Source organism: Amblyomma mixtum, chromosome 2 (genome assembly GCF_055824585.1).
Source record: "Amblyomma mixtum isolate Tamu chromosome 2, ASM5582458v1, whole genome shotgun sequence".
Lineage (NCBI taxonomy): Eukaryota > Metazoa > Arthropoda > Arachnida > Ixodida > Ixodidae > Amblyomma > Amblyomma mixtum.
This window is the reverse complement of record NC_143013.1, coordinates 218,661,058-218,683,758: the sequence shown is the minus strand read 5'-3', so window position 1 is coordinate 218,683,758 and position 22,701 is coordinate 218,661,058. Positions and strand designations below refer to the sequence as shown.

Sequence of the window (22,701 nt, the reverse complement as noted above, 5' to 3'; positions counted from 1 at the left end):
GAACCTGTGCTTCACGAATGCCTTGAGGAAATCCTGTGTTCACCAAATGAATGTGAGCTTTCTTCGCCAGGCGGAACGGCTTGGCAACTCGGGTTACCCCTCGCACCTGTTGGTATCTGTTGCCAAGCAGTTGAAAAAGCACCTGATGCAGGCTAGGCCCGAGCAGCAAGATGATGCACAGAAACAGAAAGAAAGGAGGCCGGTAGTAGCAATTCCGTATCTTCACAATATTTCCCATCGCCTGAAAGGCATAGGTCGAAAAGCTGGCGTGAATGTAGTGATGACTGCTCCTAATAAACTCAAAAGTCTGTGCAGACGAGTCAACTCCGATCCGACCAAAAAGAAGCAGGGATGCACGATAAAGCATCGAACCCCCTTTGTGAAGTGCACCGAAAGCCTTGTTTATTCGTTGCCAGTGACTTGCGGTAAACAGTACATTGGGCAGACTGGCAGGTGCATGAATGAGAGGCTGCTAGAACACAAAAATAATTTCGAGCAAGCTTGCAGGAACCTGGGAATCCATTGCAGAGATTGCCCTTCAACTAGTTGTGCACCGGTTTTCCAAAAATGCAAAGCTTTGGCTAATCACAAAGACCAGTTAGTCAGGGAAATAATCGAGGCAGCTTCGATAGCAAGTCTGGGCGACGATTGTGTCAGCACGCCGTCTGTTGCTTTGACTAAGAAAGAATTTGACATGTTAAAAATGTGATTATAAATATCTGTGATTATCTGTCTTATGCTTTTTCGTGGACGCTTGAACGATATGGTTGCGACGCATGTGTTTTTTTGGAGAGGGTGAAGAAGGTATAAGAAGCAATGTTTCTTCGAAATAAAAACCAGTTGTAAGTCAGCGCTTGTCTCTTGTCCCGATGTTTTGCGCTGTTCCATCAAGAATGAATAACCAACATGCCCAAGCTGCTGTCCTGGCTGATTTCATTTCTAGTACCTCGGGCTCTTTTCAGTGTTTCACTCTCGACTTCCAAACTCTCATTTCCCTCATCGTCAACGCCGTGTGCCGAGCACGGACCATGTCGTTTTGCATCCGGAAAAAGTTTTTACCACCAGATGTGCTGGCGCTCTTTGGAGGGCATGCTCCTTCTGAGAGCCATGGCCAAAGATGCCTGAAGATTCTTAAATCAGAGTGGAACCATCAAGCCCAACTCTACAGGGACTGCCTTCGCCTGCGTCTATCCACTGACTGGCGACAATGGCGGGATTGGTCCCGCGTTATAGACAGGACGAGCGAGTTCATGTGGCGCTCCATTTTGTCAAGGCTGCGCGCTGACTACAATGAAAGGAGAAGAGGCATGACCGAACAAAGCCAAGAAAACAAGATCCACACGCTTGGTGTGGATGTTCTGCCACAACCGGTCCGCGAGGTGCTTAGCCTTGGGCCTAAGTTTGCCATCCAACCGAAGAAGACAACACCGGAGCTTCTTGCCATGGTGCGGCGCGTTGCCAAGGCAAGCCCTGAGTCGGAAAGTGCAAGGTGTATTTCAGACGGAGCCGACGTCGTTGGCCGCTACCAGCTCTGCGAGAGGAATCTCCCAGTGGGACGTACTGTAAGGTACTTGAAAGACAATTCCCTTGCGTTGCTGACCTCTGACAAAGAGGGGGGCTTTGCTGTGATTTCCAAGGACTTGTACAAAACTAAGGCGTTAGAAACCATCAGCTCTGTTTTTGACGAGCACAAGACATCAGCTGTTAGGAAAGCAAAGGTAACTGCTATGAAGCTATGCAAAGAACTTAAACTTGACTACCTCCTTCGAGGCATAAAAACTTGCAAGAAGTCTAACTTGGACGCGTTTTTCACTGTAAAAACTCACAAACCAGACTGGCCCTTGAGGGTAATAATTTCTGAGGGAGGGACGTGGCAAAAGATTCTTGGTGTCTTCTTGCAAGCAAAATTAAAACTACTAACAATTGACGACCCATTTCAGGTGAAATCTTCGGACGATATAGCTAGATTTTTAACTGACAATTCTAGCAGTGCCTTTGCCGCATGCTCAGTTGATGTAAAAGATTTGTATTATTCCATACCGCATGACGAGCTGATGGTGTCTGTAGAAGAATGCATAGATACGCATGGTGCTGTTGCATTTCAAAACGCCTGCGGAATGTCTATTAGAGGGTTCCTGGAGCTATTAGCAGTGTACCTCAGGTCAACTTACGTCTGTTGGGAGGAAAAAGTGTATCTCCAGAAACGCGGTGTTTGCATTGGTTCATGTATCGCGCCTCTACTCAGTGATTTGTACTTGGCGCGAAAAGACAGGTTCCTGAACGTAACCCTTGCTGGTACTAGTGTTAAAAAGGTATTTAGGTACGTTGATGACTACCTAGTTCTTTGTGATGGCCAAAGGGCGAATACGTTAGAAGCAGTAATGGAGGAGGTGGGTCGCTTTGCGCAGGCTTTGCAGCCACTTATTATCACGCACGAGCTTCCTGCTCAAGGGTCACTCAGGTTTTTAGACCTGAGACTTGAGTTCACTAGAGGGCACGCCTGCTGGGCCTATGAGCCCAGAGCAGAGAAAGCGCCAATGCCCTTCCAATCAGCTCACTCTAAGCTGACCAAGAGGGCTATTGTGAACCTGTGCTTCACGAATGCCTTGAGGAAATCCTGTGTTCACCAAATGAATGTGAGCTTTCTTCGCCAGGCGGAACGGCTTGGCAACTCGGGTTACCCCTCGCACCTGTTGGTATCTGTTGCCAAGCAGTTGAAAAAGCACCTGATGCAGGCTAGGCCCGAGCAGCAAGATGATGCACAGAAACAGAAAGAAAGGAGGCCGGTAGTAGCAATTCCGTATCTTCACAATATTTCCCATCGCCTGAAAGGCATAGGTCGAAAAGCTGGCGTGAATGTAGTGATGACTGCTCCTAATAAACTCAAAAGTCTGTGCAGACGAGTCAACTCCGATCCGACCAAAAAGAAGCAGGGATGCACGATAAAGCATCGAACCCCCTTTGTGAAGTGCACCGAAAGCCTTGTTTATTCGTTGCCAGTGACTTGCGGTAAACAGTACATTGGGCAGACTGGCAGGTGCATGAATGAGAGGCTGCTAGAACACAAAAATAATTTCGAGCAAGCTTGCAGGAACCTGGGAATCCATTGCAGAGATTGCCCTTCAACTAGTTGTGCACCGGTTTTCCAAAAATGCAAAGCTTTGGCTAATCACAAAGACCAGTTAGTCAGGGAAATAATCGAGGCAGCTTCGATAGCAAGTCTGGGCGACGATTGTGTCAGCACGCCGTCTGTTGCTTTGACTAAGAAAGAATTTGACATGTTAAAAATGTGATTATAAATATCTGTGATTATCTGTCTTATGCTTTTTCGTGGACGCTTGAACGATATGGTTGCGACGCATGTGTTTTTTTGGAGAGGGTGAAGAAGGTATAAGAAGCAATGTTTCTTCGAAATAAAAACCAGTTGTAAGTCAGCGCTTGTCTCTTGTCCCGATGTTTTGCGCTGTTCCATCAAGAACGACCACTGAAGCTCCACATCTATCTGTCCCCCACCACCTACTCCCTAACTCTTCCTTTTGCAACAATAAATGTTTTTACTACTACTACTCACGACGGTCCGTTCGCCGCGGCCCGCGCATCACGTGTTCATGCGTCACCACATTGAGAGGCGCGCTGTCGGCCCTCGGGCTGGTCAAGCAAGGAAGTTCAGGTGCCTCTCCGCTCGCGAAGATGCGTGCGCTAGCGCTGGCAACTGTGCTAGCAAGATGGCCTAGACCATTGAGGAATTGGACAAAGGGCCGCACCCGCTTCGCAGGGCCTCCTCTGAAATTCAATAAAGTTTTTCTTTCATTCAATCCCACAGTCACGAGTCGGGAGGGTAAAACCAGTTCGACTAGCCTTGCCAAACACTTTAAAATAATCTGGAAATTGTGGTACACCCAGCGCATCGTCTGCTCTTTTGGTCCGTCATGCCCGTTTGACGTCATCGGATGGCAGGTCAGTTTTTAGTGGCGTATGAACACCTGATGCGCGGGCCGCGGGCGAACGTACCGCCGTGTGCATCGGCCTTTACGCGGAACTCCGCAGAGCCGGGGAGAGTCTCAGAAGGGGTGGAGTGGCGTCGCAACGGCGGCTAAGTAGAGCCATGCAGAGACAGAATTGCCAGCCGCGTGGCATCGGGTTACATCACGCCGCAGCGCACGGCGACTGCATTCACGAAGTGAGCGGGCGGGCTTACGCCTTTTCACACGTAAGGAAGGGGGTCTGGAGACTTTTTTGTTTATGAATTTGGCGGCGCAAATTGAGCGCTGTTTACGGAGCTAGAGTTAAGGTAAAAATCGGGTTATTAAATAGAAAACCTTAATAATTCTTGTTTTTTTTTAACGGTGGGATGAGAATGCTAAATGACGATATCCGAAAACTGGGTATAAAGGAGAAAACCTGGTCCAGAGGGCGCTGCGTGACCTGGGCGTCTGCGCCCTCCATGGAGAGACCCGGAAAACTGTAGCGCGGCGCGCAGCCTTGTCGTCTTCTTCGTGCAGAATTTCGGTGTTTACTTTTGAGCTCGCTGTATTTAGGGCACATGTTGCCTCACTTTCCATGCGGCTCCAGTCCGCCCGTGCCCTTTCTTCCCGAGTCCTCGACGCCATCGAAGTCCGAAAAAAAGGGAAAAGACCATGATGGAATTACCTTGAGCTTTCAGATATATATCGGACTATTTTCAGCGGCTCAAACATGAGGAAAGAACCGTTTTTATCGCACGTTTCTGCCATTGAACAGAAACGTAGTCGGGGCTGCTCCCGGAGACGTCTGTCGCCAAACAGAATGCAAGGGGCCCCCTCCAGCACTCAATGTTGTTGCGTGCACGCCCCTCGGTTATTACTTTACCTTACTTCATCTTTGTTGGGAATTTTTTTGACAACAGGACAGAAGAAAAAAATGCCAGGGGAGGAACAAAAAGCTACTGACGGTAGCTTGACGAGGTTTCTACTCCTGTTTGACATTGGAAAGACAGTCCTGTTAGATGAGTTTAGACTTAAACACATATAAATGAATGCACAATACATACAGGTGCTGTCATCATCATCATCAGCCTGGCTACACCCATTGCAGGGCAAAGGCCAATTAACCCGGTCCTTTGCCAGTTGCGGGGTGCAGCGATGGCGTAGAGGTAGAGCATCCGCCTCGCGTGCTAGAGAACCGGGGTTCGAATCCCGGTTCCACGCAATTCTCCACCGGGTTAAAAAAAAAAAAACTCCGCGTGCCGATGGAATTGCACAACCAGGCCTGGAGTGTGGCCTGATCTCGCTGACCAGAACCGACAACGCACTTCCTCACCAGAACAGGATTTGGCCACCCTGGCCACAACCTTCTATGGACAAACCGATTACAGATGTTCTAGTTGAACATAAATTTACATTCACTGCTATATATATTTACAACTCGACTATTTAAAACGTAACTTGTAGCACATATCGACACGACTGACAAAAATACATTGCACAGTTCTGATATGTTTCACATGCGGAAAAACAATATATGCGACAAAAGCGACTACAAAGAAGATAATTACGAACTCTAAACGCTGCAAATAACAAAAAAGAAATAATTGCGGAAACACTAACACTGTGAACAGTGCAAATAATGCAAATGGCAATAAAATAATTACAAAAAGCATTGTAGTGCATTAATAATTGGGAAAAAAATCCCTGTCGGATGGCTGAGTCCTGCGCATGTGCACTGGCGCCCCGATATTCCCCTATCCCCCTAATTAATAGGGCTCCCCTATGGTAAACGTCCGTAAGGGGTCGTCTGTGGGTACAGATTGCACCCTTCCATCTTCAGAACAGTAGGAGCAGAGACTCCTCCGCTGGCGGCCGCCAGCTGTCGTCGCTAACCATGGCCCAAGATGCCTTCCAGAAAACATCAGCACCGGCCATGGCATCCATCGTTCTTTCCCACCCTCGTGACCCTAGGACATTTTCTGGCACCGACAACGTTGACGTCGACGACTGGCTCTACAATATACGAACGCGTGAATACGTACAACCGCTGGGATCCGACCCTTACGCTCGCAAATGTCATCTGTCCAAAAGACACCGCCAGAGTCCGGTACGAAATTCACGATGATGATTTGATCGTCTGGAACTTCTGCAAACAGAGACTTCGCTAACTGTTTGGAAAGCCACTCTGCCGATTACTTGCCGCCATGAGGCACCTTGCATTCCGAGTCCAAACTTTACGGAATCCTATGCTTCGTACATTCAATACGTGTTGGTCCTCTGCCACAGACTTGACAATAACATGCCTGAATCTGACAAAATGGGCCACGTGTTGAAGGGAATCGCCAACGATGCCTTCAACTTGCTCGTCTGCAAGAAGTGTACAAAAGTACATGGCATTAGTAAAGAATGTCGACGCTTCGAGGAAATCAAAAGCAGGCGCATTAGTCAGCCGTGCACACGCCTCTGCTACACGGCTGCGACATCCTGATGTGAAGGACTGCTGCACCGGTAATCTTCAGCGCCGCCAGAAAATGTGACTCGTATCATTCGAAGCGAACTCGAAGATATGTCCACTGCCCTCCTGCGTCTACGTGATGGCGACAATCACTTGCCCACCATCACTCTGGTACAAGTCGTCATCCGTCGAGAGCTTGCAAACCTTGGTCTCCAGCCAGTCAGCCCCGTATGTCCTTCACCACCACCCGAAAACACTGCGATTGCTCTTGGACGACCTTCGTACTTCACTCCACGTCGACGCAACTCTAGCGAGTGGCGAACAACTGACAACAGGCCCATTTGTTTCCTCTGCCATTGCATTGGCCAATGTCCCGTCACTGTCGCAACTATTGGTCCATACAGTCCTCTAAGCGCATACAGTCCTCTAAGCTCTCACCGCAACGACAATGTCAACAAACTGAGCGTACCTTCCGGTTCTGAACTTTGGCTCCTTCATCTAGCCGCTCCCGCAAGGCCTCTTACTCGCCACGCTTTGCTCTGCTGGCGAATGTGTCATATCAGGGATGGACAGCTGCTTACTTTCCACTCATAAATGTCTGCTGCCTGCGGCCGCATCAACTGAGAAACCAACGGACGAATACGCCGGCGTGATAACCTCATTTAAATTTTTATTCTTTACGCATGGAGTATCTATAGTATCAAAAATTACTTCGCTGCTTGCTGCGACACATGAAACGTTACTAACCGTGCATGTATTTAAAACACTATTGCAGAAAACTGTGCTTTACGCAGAGGGTGCAGAAATTTCTCAAAATCAGCCGTAACCACTTCTAATTGCGCGGGATTCGCCGGCAGTGGGTCCACAGCGTTACCATCTCTATAATGCCCCTTTTAAAACGTCTGGACTGAATGAACTGAAATGTATGCCATGTCTTTCGCTTCTTCCTTCATATAAGATGCATGGCCTTTTGGAAATGCGCATGGTAAGAAAGAAGAGGAGGATGAAGAGATCAGAAACGAAAAAAAAGGCTCGTGAATCGCGTGCACTCGTGCCTCCGCTCAAAACCAGCACCAGTGCCACGGGCTCAGTACCTCTGAGAGCGCCCTGAATACGACCGCCTGCCGATCCACGCACTAGTTTCCACCTGGACTGCATCGCATAAAAAGTATGGCTGCGATGGCGCCGGACAAGCTCGTGGAGAAAGAGCCCAGCAGAAGCAAGGCCGCCGATTCAACATGGCGATCAGTGGGCACTGGTTCTGTTTACCAGGTCAGCGATTTGGATCGGGAAGAGGCTCAGCAGGGCACCAACGCCATCGGGCATGGCGACTTCCAGCGGCTCATCTTCGGCTTCGCCATCGTGGCCCAGATGGTCCTGCTCTGCCACAGCAACGTTCTAACGCTCATCACCAACCCAGTGGACCACTGGTGCAAGCCGCCACCAGAGTTCGCCAACATGCCAACTGCGCTCTGGAAGAACGTCGGTATACCGGTCGACGAAGTGGGCCGCTACAGCCAGTGCCGAGTGTACGTCCGGCCCGGTGGCCGGCCCAACGACACCGAGGCAATCACGTGCAACACTTGGGACTACGATCCGGACCAAAGGCTGAGAAGTGCCCGAAGCTTCTGGAACCTCGTGTGCTATCGTACCTGGCTTCTGTACCTCGGCCAAGGCGTCTTCATGAGTGGTGCGCTAATCGTGGTCCCCTTCATGGGTTATCTCGCCGACACCGAGGGCCGCAAACCAGTCATCGTGGGTGCATCCTTCGTTCTCTTGCTGACCGCTGTCGCCAGCTGCTTCACCGAGGCCTTCCCGGTCTACCTGGCGCTGATGTTCATTAACTCCGCCTGTGCCAGCACCGTACACATTGTCACCGTGATCCTCCTCTTCGAAGTGGCGCCTCAGGAGTACCGCACGTTCTACACTGGCTTCGGTAGCTCCGTGGGTGTATTCTTCGTCGAGCTGCTGTTCGCCGTCGTCACCGCCATCCGGCTTGATTGGTTCCTGCTCCAGATCCTCGTCATGGCGCCCACGCTCCTGCTCCTCTCGGCCACGTTCGCCGTGCACGAGTCCCCGCTATGGCTGCTCACAATGTCCAAAGTTAAGGAGGCGGAAGAAGTCATCTACGCGGCGGCCAAGATGAACGGCGTGTCGCGCATCCGGGCCAAGCATGCTGTCGACCGCATCAAGTTCGAGATGAACAAGGCGAACGTGCCCTTCGCACCGGTGGGGCCTTCCTCCCTTCTGGTCCCCGGGTCGCTGCGCGCAAGGGCTGCCGCTGTCTTCGCCACTACGTTTATTGTCATGCTCGCGTACTACTCTGTGTCGTGGAACCGTAAGCTCGGTGGCAGCCTCCTGGTGAGGATCATCTCGACCATCCTCCTGCCGCCCACCTACCTGGTCATGTACCTCGCTCTCAACACGCTGGGCCGCCTGCAGCTCATGCTCGTCCTCTTCGCGATGCTCGGCGGGACCTCGGCAATGTTCGGTATCGTCACCTACGCCGAGCCTTCCGAGTTGTCCTACGCGCTGGGGATCGCGGCCAAGTGCGTGGCGACCGCTTTGCTTCCGACGAACTACCTTTTTATGGCCGAGATGTTCTCGACGTCTGTGCGCAGCGCCGTCATATGCGGTGCCTACACAAGCGGCCGTATTGGGGCCGTATTTGCCTCGGCGCTGTCCCTCCTACAGCAAGCTGAGCGTGAGGACGTCGCGTTCGCGGTCGTGGCCGTGGTCGTCTTCGCGGGTCTGCCTGTCCTGCTGAGCCTCCCCGAGACGAGCGTCGGACGTTCTACCGCGTTTTCGGCGCCGTACGACGTCAAAGAGGCCAGGGACCTCCTGGACATGATGCAGAACACGTTGCAGCCGCGGAAAACAAAAACGAAGCGCCGCCAAAAGTCCACCAACGCCCCGGAAGAGAAGCGCAAGGTGAAAAAGCAGGACAGTCGTGGGCGCTCTTCCTGGAAGTGACAAAATTATTCTTTTTTTTTTAAGCTCTTGGTGAACTTGCCGATAAAATATTATTGGATAAGTACTGTTTATGTAAATAGGAACAATTTAAAGGGTTGAGTAATGGATGCTGACAAAAACTATTGAGGCGGGTTTCCGGTTTACGGGTAATTAACTTTAGGCATTATACAAGTTTACTTTTCAGCTAGCCCGTGCGCATTGTGTACAAAGACTGAGTATTCAGCGCAAGACTCTAAATATCACGCTGCATCTGTTGTACGACCAGTATAACGTTTTTGTTTGCCCTGCACTGCCTCTCTTATGTGCTCGGAGTAGCCATGCTTCAGCTACGTGACGGTCGGGTACGGAACGAAAGTGGTGTGAAATGTTCTCGGGGGCAAACCCGTTTTCAAGGAACCTTTCTGGCTGTTGCAGATGTTCGTGTTAAACAACCGGCATGACACCGCAGCGCTAATATTAGCGTCTGGACTGCACTAGGTTTTTGGTTTCCCTGCTCATATATTCTATATTTGCTTTATCAAATTAACGTGGATCGTCTTGTTCTCAGCCGCCTGAATTTCCATCCTCGAACTAACTGGCAAATATAGGCATTGTTGCAGTGCATGCTTGGTTTTGTTTGCCTGTTTCGTAGTGTGATTATCTACTTTTGATGGCAAGGCGTCTTCGTATGACAAATAGTCGTACTTTACGCTGCTTCCCATCAGTTCGGGTCATATTTTTAGTTGCGGAGTGCGGGGGTGTAAACAGCACTTGAGCGCGCAATGACCTCGGGTTTCGCCGGTAGAGTTCCGGAAGTCCAGCCGTGAAGCAGATCGCAAGTCGAGATCTTGGCACATCACGATGGGTGTTGCTTCCTAGGGATGCAAGATTGTGCGCTGGCAATGCCATATTTATAGCAACCTAAATAATGGACGTGTATAAACATATCTCGTACAATCACTCCTAAGCCAACAGCGTTCCCAGAAATGCTGGACACGCGCATTTTTTTATCGTGAAGCTGTTTACAGAAATTGTGCGTCGCGGCGTGCGCTGCTCGAAGACTCGCCCCGTCTGGGAAGGCAATCCCGGGGTTCCTTCGTTGAACTCGATCCGCACCCGGGTGCTTGTGAACAGCAGGTTTCTTCGGTCCCCCGTGCCTTGCAGGGCGTAGGTTAATATTGTAATTGGTGTCTTCCGGCGGTGAGGAAACCCAGATGAAGGCAGATGTGCAACGGCATGAAAAAGTCGCCGAAGAGGGCTCTCCAACTTACGCGTGGGATTGTGGGTTCTCGGCTGCGTGCAGAAGTGTATCATTTAGCTCAGGTGTTCGTGACAACACAATGCAGCGATTGAGAGAGTTCATACTCTTCGGAATGGGTTTCAGAGCCTCTTCAAGATATCTACACAGAGATGTGAAATTTGGCAACAAACTTTGCCGTAAAATGACTGAAAAGCTTTTGTACCACAGTGCACAACGCCAAGAAAATCGCAGAAACAGTAACTAGTAGCTCTACGTCAAACTTTTACCAGCGTTTCTTTTTTTTTACTAACCCGGTGTAGTGCCTGGAAAGGTCAACTCCTAAACAACCAATAACGGGACCATTACGGCCAAGTTCCGTTCATCCGAAAAAGCTCCCGACATTTCTCAGCCATTCCTCAGTCGCATCAAAACAGAGCCCTCCCAAGTCCACCTCCTTGAAGACTCTCGATTGTAGCAGTATCGATTCTCACTCTGCATGCACAACAGGTGTGGGCTGGGCAATATTACTTTTATTTGTTTTTATTTTGCCCACACTACTTTATGCATCCACATCGACGCGCCCTTCAGCCCTCTCGGGGCCGCCGAGAAGGCTATCTTTCGGGGTGCAGGTGGTACCTCCCTCTGCATCATCATAGACGCATCCTTTAGAGTTCTTGAAGTCTGGAAAGCTCTCGGTTATGTCGGTACCGATTTCTTCCAATGTATCCTCAAAGGAGCGTCCTCCAGCCCTGTCGAGGCCACCGCCGCCGGGAAGGCTATCTTTCTGGGAAGAGACAATCCTACCCTCCGCATCAGCCGTGGAGCGTCTTTCAGCTCTTCCGAGGCCGCCTTGGACATCTCCTTGAACATCAGGCGCATCCTTGGCTCCTAGTGTCGACATGCGAAAATGAGGAGTATTTTTGAGGCGTAAATAAAAAGATGCATCCTGAAAATCGCTCATTATGCTTTGACAAGGACGATGATGCGATGAAGCTGGTGCGTTCGGAATTCAGGAAAGAACACTTTCATTAGCTGACGACTCATTTGCGGTTGACTAAATATAAATGGGAGGTTTAGCACCGCAATGGAAGAGAGCCCATCGTAGGAAACTGGGCGAGACAGTGAGCAAAGAAAGCCATGGAAAAGTGATTACGAATATTGTTCTAAACACTACATGGCTGTGATTGCGTTACGTGCCTACTGTCCCACTTGGTGGTTAGTAATCGTTCGTGCAGAACTGACGGAGTTCGCATGTCAATTTCAAAGCATGCTGTCTGAATATAGCTTTTTATTGTGCCGAAGCGGAGAAGGCGCGGTATGTGAGTGAGCCAAGGCTGAAAGCTGGGCTAGTTGGTTGTACATTATTAATTAAAACACGCGCGCTTTAGACGAGGACACAGAAATAGAAGATCACAGGACAGGCGCTGAACATCAACTACGCCTGTCCTGTGTACTTCTATTTCGGTGTCCTCGTCTAAAGCGCTACTCTTTTTATTAATAATCTGTGTGAGGTATTGAAGTTTTGCACATATACCTGAGGTCCAAGCAGCACACAGGAAGAAAGCGACCGCAGCGACCTTCCCGGCCATGTTGAATGCCTTGCAGCGAGGAGTCGTCACGACGGCTTTCGGTGGAGGTGTAGCTGATCCTGAAGAAGGAAGGCTAAGAGAAACGCGTCCCCTTGAGACAATGTTTCACGCGATGTTGGTCAGTGAAGGACGTTTGTAATTAGCTCTTTGCAGCAAAAGGGCCGAAATAAATATTCATACGCATTAGCTTGGAAGTGCGCAGGAGGTCACTGATCTTTGAAGGCTGCGGAACGTTCAACTCATCTCAGCGCTCTGCTGCTCAAGCGAAGCGACATTGTGCGTCAACGCCTCGTCAGTGCGGTCAAGACTTGACACTGAATTGAAGGCGGTTTCCAAAAACACCTGCTACTGCAACTTTCATGCATCAATTAGCGCAGGCCAATGCAATGTGTTCCGTCGGAAGGAAAGTCATGTAGTGCACGTTAAAGAACCCCAGGTGGTCCAAATTTCCGGAGCCCTGCACTGTGGCGTCTCTCATAGCCTTATACCCCTGTCAAGCGGACAAGTTAAGTGCACTTACGGGGAGTGCGCTTCGGCATCCCGAGTGCACTTTGGGCTACGCAGTGCTAAACGGGAAAGTAAAGTGCACTCGTAGTAAAAACAAAATGGCGACAGAAAATGAGCGGACCCTCTGAACAGGACGATGGAAAAGAAAAAAAGACTCATAATAATTATTCCTTAACGTGATAGCGCAAATCAAACGAGGTTCAACTAACTTGCCCGCTTGACAGGGGTCTTAGTCGCTTTGGGACGTTAAACCCCATAAACCAAACGAAACGAAACCAAACCAAACAAATCATTTTTTTTCTTAGCCTATGCTGCCTATTATCGGCCACAGGAGCGACATATAAGAGTTTGCTCTACGTCCAGCATTTCTATGCTGCTCTGTAGCCACATTGCCAATCCGCCCTTTTCAAAAAGCCGTTATGCGCGCCTCTTTTCCTCTTTTTCCAGTTGCTACGCAGTTGATGTTAGTGAGAGACGCATGCGACAGATGGCGGCAGCTGCCAAGAACATACTGGGTACTTCGCCGGCGCAGCTGGCTCCTTGTGGAGCCGATGGCGCGTGCGCCTGACACGTGCTTTGTTTTCAACCAGTAGTCGATGAATTTTCGCCACTCCCGAGAAGGCGCCACATCTTTAGAAAAAGGCGGATTACTAAGGAAAGAATTTACGCTGGCTTCCCGTGGTAAAAGGGCTGGAAAAATACACTTGTGATTAATTAATTAGAAAAGCTTTAATAACCCGCAGCAGTGGCTCAGAGGTTGTGTTGATCGGGTGCTGAACCGAAAGACGCAGGTTCGATCCCGGCCACGGGGGTCGAATTTCGATGGAGGCAAAATTCTAGAGGCTCGTGTACTGTGCGATGTTGGTGCGCGTTAAAGAACCGCAGCTGGTCGAAATTTCCGGAGCCCTTCATTACAGGGCCCCTCGTAGCCCGAGTCGCTTTGGGACGTTAAACACCCATACGAAAAAAAAATCACTTTAACAACGCAAACAGCTCCAGTGTGATAGGTGGGCAATTGAAGCGCACGCGCATATACAGGCTTTGTGTGTCCATTGAATTCAAGGTTTTCTTGCTCATTTTTGTAAGTGCTCGAATGTGGTTGTGCCCGATATATAAATTAATGAAATAAGTGAAGAATGACAAGTCACACGTTGGAAATGCCAAATGTGGCTACAAACACAAGAGGAGTGCATGAAGTTTGTGTCGTAAACGCAATATGTTTCAGGGTTTCTAATAGACCCGAATTTTGATGCTCTGCTGAATATCAAAGCTACAATGCCTTCAGTAGACATGAAGAACTGCAGCAGTTAGTATTTTAGGACTTGAGGGAAGGAGCGCTCACGAACGGCGTTTAAAAATGTGCCATGCTAAAGAATTTGCACAAAAAATATTGAGAAAGAAAGAATAACTTATGTTTGTGTTAGTCTCCAATCGGATCAGCTGAGAATCAGTAGGATGGCATTTTTCCGGGCTCGTTTGGAAATCAGTGTCTCAGGGACTGCGTAATGCCTTAGTTGCGACGCAGCGCGGTTTCATTTACCAGAGCTGTCCACATTTTAGACGTAAAGGTCCGATTCTGCTTGTTTCATGACAGCAATGCGCTATCTTAATTATTAGAAACAAAAACATCATCGGTGACAGCTATATTTAAGAGTACGCACAAAGGAGTGTGACCGAAAGCCACTTACCTCACATCGAAGAAGCGAAAGGCTCGCCACTTGGCAAGCGCCGCAAGGAAGGGGTCTTATACCGCGAAACAAAATCAGGAAACCAACCAAAAAAGCGGAAAAATGAGCCGTAACATTCAAGAAAAACACCACTTTCCGAATAACAGGAAACCAGTGAGTCAAGCACCTATCTCCACCGGCTTTCGTCCGCCTGAGTGCGTCAGTGACTTGTAGCCCTTGGTAAGCCGTTAAACCCATAAACGGCAGAATATACTGCCGTCTGCTGTCAGCACTCGACAGCGTGGCTTGAACTGACGCTGGCGCCGAGACAATACTCGGTATGTTTGCAGCGGCTGGCAATAGCTGGAGCCATGGAGGAAAAAAAAAAGTCGTTCTTTCGTCTCCATGGCTGGAGCCAAGTTCGATTTGGCTCGTGTTTCAGCTGCGTGTGACCGACGGGCAGAGTGCGCGTTATTGACGGGCCCGTTTAGCCACGTTTCGCTCGTGGCTGCGGTCTCATGGTCGCACAGAAAACACGTTGCAGTTTGCCAAAATCCGCAACCAGAAATGCATGCGACAGCTCACGCGCCTTTCGATTTGGCCTCATAGCTGGCGCTTGAAAGAAATACAGATTAGGAAAAGTAGAGCAAACGGGTGTTTGGCTCTGGGTTCCAGGCCCACCATTGGTGTTGTCTTCAAAATATCAGGCAGAATACCACGGCCGTTATCGCGTCATCATGAAAACGTCGCATGTAAATTACATTGTGGAGCCGCTTAACCGCTCCTCGGACTTGCGCCATCGCGGCCAATCGAGAAAATGTCCACGACAGCCGTCTGAAAACCTACAACGACGTCTTGCCCTCGCCGCGTAGGTCACCGGCCCCTCTTCGTTCCCGGGGAAATTGCAGCAAATCATGACGGCCACGCCTGATGCTGCCTAGGAAGATGACTGAGAAAGACGAAGCGCCGCCGCGCTGCTCGAGATCGCTCAGGTTGGACTGGCTCTCTTTTGCGCTGGCCGTCGTTCTGCTCGCCGTTCGTCCGCCCTGAATTCCATCCCCTGCTTTATTTGTGCCAACCCCTTTCACTGGTTTTTATTGGTCAGGACACGCGCAACTTGTTTGCCCCAAACCGCCAGAACTGCCTAGCAGCGGGCCAAAAGTGGGAAGCCAGCAACCTGCAAGAACATGATGACGCGCTGTCAGAGAATGAAGCAAGCACCCGAACAACCTTAACCGGCAGATTTGTTATCCAACGTTACAGACACCACGAACTCGCGTTTGCTGTGCTTTTCCTAATCTTTATGACTTTCAAACGGCAGCTTTGAGGCCACATTCGCAATGCGCACGAGCTGTCGCACGCCATGTCGGCTTGTCGAGATAAGCGCACCGCAACGTGTTTCTGACCGCCTGTGAAACCGCCACGAGTTAAACGCATCGAAACGGGCCCGTCAAGATCGCATATGCTATCCGTCGCCCAGACACACAGCCGAAAGACAAGCCTAATCGAACTGCGCTGCAGCTACCCTAAGCGGCCGCAAGCCTATCGAGCATTCAGTCGGCTCCGGTGGCCAACGCTTCGCGGCGCTGGCCACCGGAGCCAGTCTGTAGCCACATTGTCGAGCGTTCGTGTGCTGACAGCGGTATCTGACGTCTGCCAATGCGGGATACCGCATTCTTTGCTTTTATCTAGTGAGAGTTGCATAAATGCGATGGCTATAGTCAGAGCGTCGCTTTATTGCTTTCGGTCTAAAAAAAGTTCTCGCTACGGTTTAATGGCTCTAACCTCGCACTGGCACAAGTGGAAAAGTCAACGTCTGATGTGAACTCTTTGTCGGTCTTCCTCTACACATGGAGGAAGGAAAGCTCAGGAGAGGCCCTCGCTATCCGAGCTGAACGCAAAGCAGCGTGCCGGAAGTCACGTGCTTTCGCAAGGACTACTGGGAGTATTTGGCTGATGGTGCAGCGGCGTCGTCTTCTACAATGTCTGTTGCGCATGCGCAAGCGCGCTAAGTCGGCAGCCAAGTAGGGTGAACGGGGGGGACGGGGGAGGGGGGGTGCTTTCGCGTCATCATGTTCTTGCAGGTTGCTGGCTTCCCACTTTTGGCCACGCTGCTAGGCAGTTCTGGCGGTTTGGGGCACACAAGTTGCGCGTGTCCTGACCAATAAAAACCAGTGAAAGGGGTCGGCACAAATAAAGCAGGGGATGGAATTCACGGCGGACGAACGGCGACCAGAACGACGGCCAGCGCAAAAGACAGCCAGTCCAACCGGACCGATCGCGAGCAGCGCTTCATGCTTCATAAAATGTGACGTAACCGCCTCTGCTTAGTTCCTTCCTTCCTCGATGGTTCCACATAAAGGCTGGCTACGGGGAATTTTCTATATGCACCATATGAAAGCCGCGTACGTAAGTTATGTTCTGGGTTTATAGTTCTCAGTGCGATGGCCTTGTTGGACCACACATGTAGGCACCCACAATATAATGAAGTGCCTATCACAGAATTATATATCTGTAAAAGACGTGTCCTGTAAGGTCCCGAGCGTTTTCGTTCGTGTTTTACGGTTACACGGTTTCATTTCGATGCAGGGCGAAGTCCGTCTTTAAGTGTAATTTGAGCGAAAACAGAACAAAGAACGATTTTTGTGGAGGAAACTTTAATCCTTTTTTGTCTGTACAAATAGCTAGTTTAAATTGCCGCGTGCTCATGGGAGAGCAGACGACGAACTTGGGACCCCGTACAGTCAACCTTAAGATGGTAAATAACCTCCACTGGGCACTACGAGAAACACAGGAATAGAAAAACCAGCAAAACAGGACATGTTCACACTGCGAAGAAGTACACGTGGACATGGACATGGACAGCACTGTCCATGTGTATTTCTTCGCCGTGTGAACGCGTCCTGTTTTGCTGGTTTTTCTATTCCTTTGTAACATGCACCAACTGGCAAAACAAGCTACGGTTCTTCAACACTATGAGAAACACAGCTCAGGAACTTCAACCATCGCTATGCGACACGACCACTGTCGCCATTAAGAACGCGTGCCACGTGTGGGTAAAGAACTTCAAGAAGAGGGCACAGATCGTAGGAATCGCGGATAGACCAAGGTCCTATGAAGGGAGAACGGACTCAGGCGAGGTGCTGGAGAAAACTGCAAATTTGTGGTGCTTTTACGCTCGGAGTCTGCCAATCCAAGACATGTAAGGTGTGGCTATGAATTTCCATCTGAGAAAGGGACAACTCAGGCCGACAGTGGGGAAACAACTCAGTTGGTAGCTCGGAACAATGCAAGCCGCGCAAAGAACTGACACAGTCGCCTGTGCGAAAGCCGGAACACTGCGCAACAAGTAGGTAGGTCTGTGTACTTGTTCCATGAAACACTGTACTGTGTATTTACTACCTTAACCTATGTTCGTGTTGTCATTGCAAAATTCTCCCTACTAAGTTGAAATAAAAAGAAAAAATACAGATGGGGCGCTAGCAAGCGCCGAAATGATGCGTCACAGGTCATGTGACTAATAAGTACTATATATGCGTCTCTTGGAATGAAAAGTTCTTTTTCATCCTCCTCTCAGTCACAAGAACAAAAGTTCTGTCCCGCCAAGAACCTGCGTTGGTTGCTTTGCTCTGGCTGCTCCGCCTGCTCGCAGCCCGCGAGACGACGCGAAATTTTTGTGTGGTAACACTGGATGATAAGCATAAAAGATGGCGCCGTTATGAAACCTGGCAGGTAGCGGTTAAATTAGTCATTGGTCGCGCAAGGTTGCCAGGGAAGAGCAACGTGGATTGCACAAGTCCCACGGGTGGCAGCAGCACCTGCAGCCACTGTTGCAGTGGCGCACTGCTTAACCGCTGCACCAATGCGCCAGTAATAGACTCCCAGGGATCTATGAATGTCAAGTAAAGAACAATTCTGCAATAGTGCATATGTTATATGCATATATGCATATATTAACTGGTTGGTTGGTTTATGGGGTTTAACGTCCCAAAGCGACTAAGGCTATGAGAGACGCCGTAGTGGAGGGCTCCGGAAATTTCGACCACCTGGGGTTCCTTAACGTGAGCTGACATCGCACAGTACACGGGCCTCTAGAATTTCTCCTCTACTGCGTTATTCACTTAAGGCGGAGCACGGACCGCGGTACGGCGGCGACTGCCTTCGCGCAGTGAGCGCGCAGATCAGAAGGGGTGGGGAAGCTTCGCGGCGGCGTTATACTTAGATCAATCAAGAGGTAGAATTGCCAGCTACGTAGCATCGGGTTATATCACGTTGCTGCGCGCAGCCACTGCGTTCACACAGTTAGCTTGCGGGCTTATGCCTACCCGCACGTGAGCCGTCAAGTGTCTCTGCAGACTTTTCAACGTTGCTTGAGATATTTATAGACAGATGTGAAAAAAATCAGAGTATACACAGAAGCTCCGCCTCAAGAGTACGATGCGACAGCGTAGTGGGTATTCCCTTGTATGGAGAAGGTAATTTTCTGCTTGTTGCGATTGGGAGTGAAAGAAGGATGAAAAGGAAATTGCACGGGCCTGCCGACTGGCTCGAGCTGAGCCACAACCGCCGCCACGTGAAGATAGAGGAGAGTTGAAAGACGTGAGAGGAAAGCTGAAAAGAACAGACGCGCTACGGCCGCTTATCTGTTTTTTCAGCCAGCGCCCGCTCCGGCGGACGCGGTTGTTGCGACGCGCGTCTTTTCTCTTTTTCTCTTTCCTCTTATCTTTCAACACTCTTGTATCTGCACGTGGCAGAGGTGGTGGCTCGGATTGAGCCAGTCGGCAGGCCCGTGCACTTTCCTTTTCATCCTTCTCTCAGTTGCAACGAACCCGGAACAACCTCGTCCGCTGAAGCGAGGACGCTGGCTGTAATAGATACCCCAGAGCCCCCAATCTTTTTCTACCTTGCATTCATAGATTCCTGGGATAGGATAGGATAGGAAAACTTTTATTGTCCTACAGAAAGAGGGTAGCCAGAGGGCTACCCGCCTAGACGACGGCCTAAAGGTCTTGACTCTCGGCGGCGGCTTCGGCCAGTCGGACGAGTTGTAACTGAGTCGCCGGGTCGGAGCTCAGTAGCAATGTCTCCCATTGATCTTTTGTGTTTATACCTCGTCCCTCCCGGGGAGCATGAGGACATTCCCATAGTATGTGGTCCAAGGTGGCCCTAAGTTCGCAGTTTGCGCATGTTTCTGAAAATTGCCCTGGGTACATAAGACTCCAGAGGGCCGGGTTTGGAAAGGTGTAAGTTTGTAACCGGCGCCAGTTGATGGCTTGGTATCTGGACAAGGATCTATCCGCTGGAGGAAGTCTAGCTCGTTGGAAAGGATAGTGTTGTGTAATTTCTCTGTAGGCCACCATGCGATCCCTGTCTGTAAAGACCACCTCGCTCGGGTCCGCCCGGAAAGAAAAGGGAGATCATTGAAGCTCACTTAATAGGTAGGCTCTCGGAAGAATGCATCAGTGCTTCATCTGTCGCGTTGTCAGAAAAAGAAAGAAGATACCTTGATTGCGAATTTTGACAAGTGCTTGCTCACTGATTATATTGTATTCTGTCACTGCTTATATTGTATTCTCGCGCATGTGATTTGCTTGGCGGCATTTGACTGGTACACTATTATGTCAGTCACGCATGTAAGTGTCGACTGCATTCTTTCTGGCCGCCAGGGAGGTATTTATACCTTCTGGCATCCAATAAACTTTAGTTGTGAGTCAGCGCTGTGTGGTGTCCCTTCTTCATCTCTGTCCTGTCGTTTGCGCTGTAGTTATGGATCATCAAAAACACCAACTCGCCCAACAAATGCTTTTGTCGATGCTTTTGGAAAGAAAAGCCTCGGGCGAACTCGTGGGCCGTCTCATTACCAGGCAGGGATGCATGTGCTGGTGTCCAGACTAGTGTAATTTTCCGGTCTATTACATGACGGCTTAGAATTGTATTTGTTAGAGTGGAGACCCGGCCCCTGCTGAAATTTAGTATGGCGACTTTGGAGTCACTGATGATGTATCTCGCTTTTGTGCCTACACAGGCCAGTGCTATGGCAGCTTCCTCTGCAGTCTCTGGGTTACCCGAGAGTATGGAGGCACTTATTTTGAGGAGTTGTTTATTATTGACGACCGCGACGGTCGTCGTGTTCTTACCATACTCAGCGGTATCCACGTAGACCACGTCCTCGTCTTTGTAGGAGCAGAAGCGTTTCTCTAGCGCCTCTGCCCGCTTGGCCCGGCGCACTGAGTGATGAATAGGATGCATATTCCTGGGTAATGGGGGTACAACTATATTGTCTCGAATTTTTCCGAGCATGTCAACTTTGGCGGTTGTTCTGTTATCTCGGCTCAGATTGAGTTTTTCTAGAATGGCCCTGTTGTGGTCCCGGCTAAGCGTTCGATTTGGGACGTTCTCACTGCTTCCGTAATTTCTTCCAGGGTATTATGCATTCCTAGCTCTAGGAGGCGGTGAGTGGATGTACGGATGGGCAATCCTAGAGCTTGTTTCGTGCATCGCCTGATAATTCCATTTATCTTTTCTTTTTCTGAAACTTTAAGATCAAGGAAGGGGGCAGCATACGAGATACGGCTTACTACGAATGCCTGTACCAGCCGTAGGAGATTCTGCTCTTTCATGCCGTGTCTTCTGTTGGCAATCCGCTGTATGAGCCGCATAGTTTGTTGCGCGCAGTTTTACATCTTAGTTATTGCATCACCGTTATACCCGTTGCTTTGTATGATCATTCCTAAAATTCTGATTTTTTCAACATGAGGAATCTCCGCCCCTTGAGTTTGTAATTTGATGTTAGGGATGGTTCTAGTTTGTCTTTGATGCAGAGGTCGATAAAAAAGAAGTTCAGACTTCTGCGGCGAGCATTGCAAGCCACTACGGCTGACATAGTTTTCGACCTCATTTATGGCCTTCTGTAGCGTACTTTCGATGTGCGCGTCGTGTCCACGGGTCATCCACATGGTGATATCGTCCGCATACATGCAGAAATTCAAGCCATCTATCCCCTCCAGTCTCTTCGGTAGCCGTATCATGGCCAGGTTGAAGAGAAGAGGGGAAATTACCGAACCCTGAGGGGTGCCTATGCTGCCCAAATGTATGTTTTGAGACTGACTTTCACCAAAGTGGATGCGCGCTATCCTGCCCGAAAGGAAATTGGCAATGTAGTTGTATGTGCGCTCCCCGACGTTTAAAAGAGCCAGGTTTTCTAATATCGCCTCGTGTTTTACATTATCGAAAGCTTTAGTGAGATCAAGTCCCACTATTACTTTCGCATCAAGCGACTTAGTGTCTAATATGTCATGTTTGAGCTGTATCATGACATCTTGCGTGGACAAATGCGATCTAATACCTATCATCGAATGGGGGTATAAGTCGTTGTCTTCCATGAAATTGTTTAGTCGCGTTTGTATGACATGTTCCATCAGTTTTCCAACGCAAGATGTGAGGGATATAGGCCTTAGATTTTCTAGATTGAGCGGTTTCCCTGGCTTAGGTATGAAAATTACCTTAGCAGTTTTCCATTGTTTGGGAATCTCACCCTTCTCCCAGCATTCTTGCATGAAATTGGTCAGCGCCGTTATAGATTTGTCATCTAGGTTTCTAAGCATTTTGTTGGTTACACCATCGGGTCCGGGGGCTGATTTGGTTTTCAGTTTTAGTATTTCTGCTCGAACCTCGAATTCGTGAATAGGGGCGTCTAGTTCGCTGTTGGATTTACCCTCATAGCGCGGTAAGGAAGTTTTGGTGGCGGAGCCTATATATCGACAACGAATTGCATCGAGGAGTTCCTGCTCCGAACCTTCAAATTTATAACCTAATTTCTGTAAATTTTGTCGCTGTGTTAATTTACTACCTTCTGGATCGAGGAGGTGCCGAAGGAGGTTCCATGTTTTGGCGAGGCCGATATTGCCCTCAAGCTGGTCGCACATTGTTTCCCAGTTCTGATCGCAGAGTCTAAGTGCATATGCCTCAATCTCTTTGTTGTGGCGCGCTAGGCGTCTTCTGAGATTGCGATTCGACTTTTGTATTTTTAATCGCTTTTCCATACTAGCTTTGGCCTCCCACATATGAAGAAGGCGGCTGTCTAGTACTTCAAGTTCCGCGTTGTCGTCGAGCGTTTTAGTCGAATTCTTAGCATCCCTGCGGAGTTCCTCCGCCCATTGTTCTATGTTTGTGATTTCTGCCTTTCTCCCGTCCTGGTTACGAGCGTCGCGGAAACCGTCCCATTCGATAATATGCGGGGAGCGCGGTATGCGTGGGGCTACCCGCGTCCCTGTACGAAGGGGAGAGAGCTATGGCTAGATTCCTGGGAGTCTTCAAACTTCTCCTG

General features: G+C 49.6%; 2 protein-coding genes across 2 annotated transcripts; one reads left to right on the top strand and one right to left on the bottom strand.

Annotated features, from left to right (window-relative positions):
• The first annotated feature begins 7,599 nt into the window (after positions 1–7,599).
• On the top strand, positions 7,600–9,393 carry LOC149362595 (organic cation transporter protein-like). The gene has a single exon (XM_089568340.1). The coding sequence runs from the start codon at positions 7,600–7,602 to the stop codon at positions 9,391–9,393; it is 1,794 nt and encodes a 597-aa protein (XP_089424466.1).
• Positions 9,394–11,135: 1,742 nt separating this feature from the next.
• LOC149362594 (uncharacterized) lies at positions 11,136–14,577 on the bottom strand. Its single transcript, XM_089569766.1, has 3 exons — positions 14,397–14,577; positions 12,147–12,274; positions 11,136–11,500 (listed from the first exon to the last, which is right to left on the bottom strand). The coding sequence occupies exons 2-3, from the start codon at positions 12,199–12,201 to the stop codon at positions 11,172–11,174; spliced, it is 384 nt and encodes a 127-aa protein (XP_089425892.1). The 5' UTR covers positions 12,202–12,274; positions 14,397–14,577; the 3' UTR covers positions 11,136–11,171.
• Positions 14,578–22,701: the final 8,124 nt, after the last annotated feature.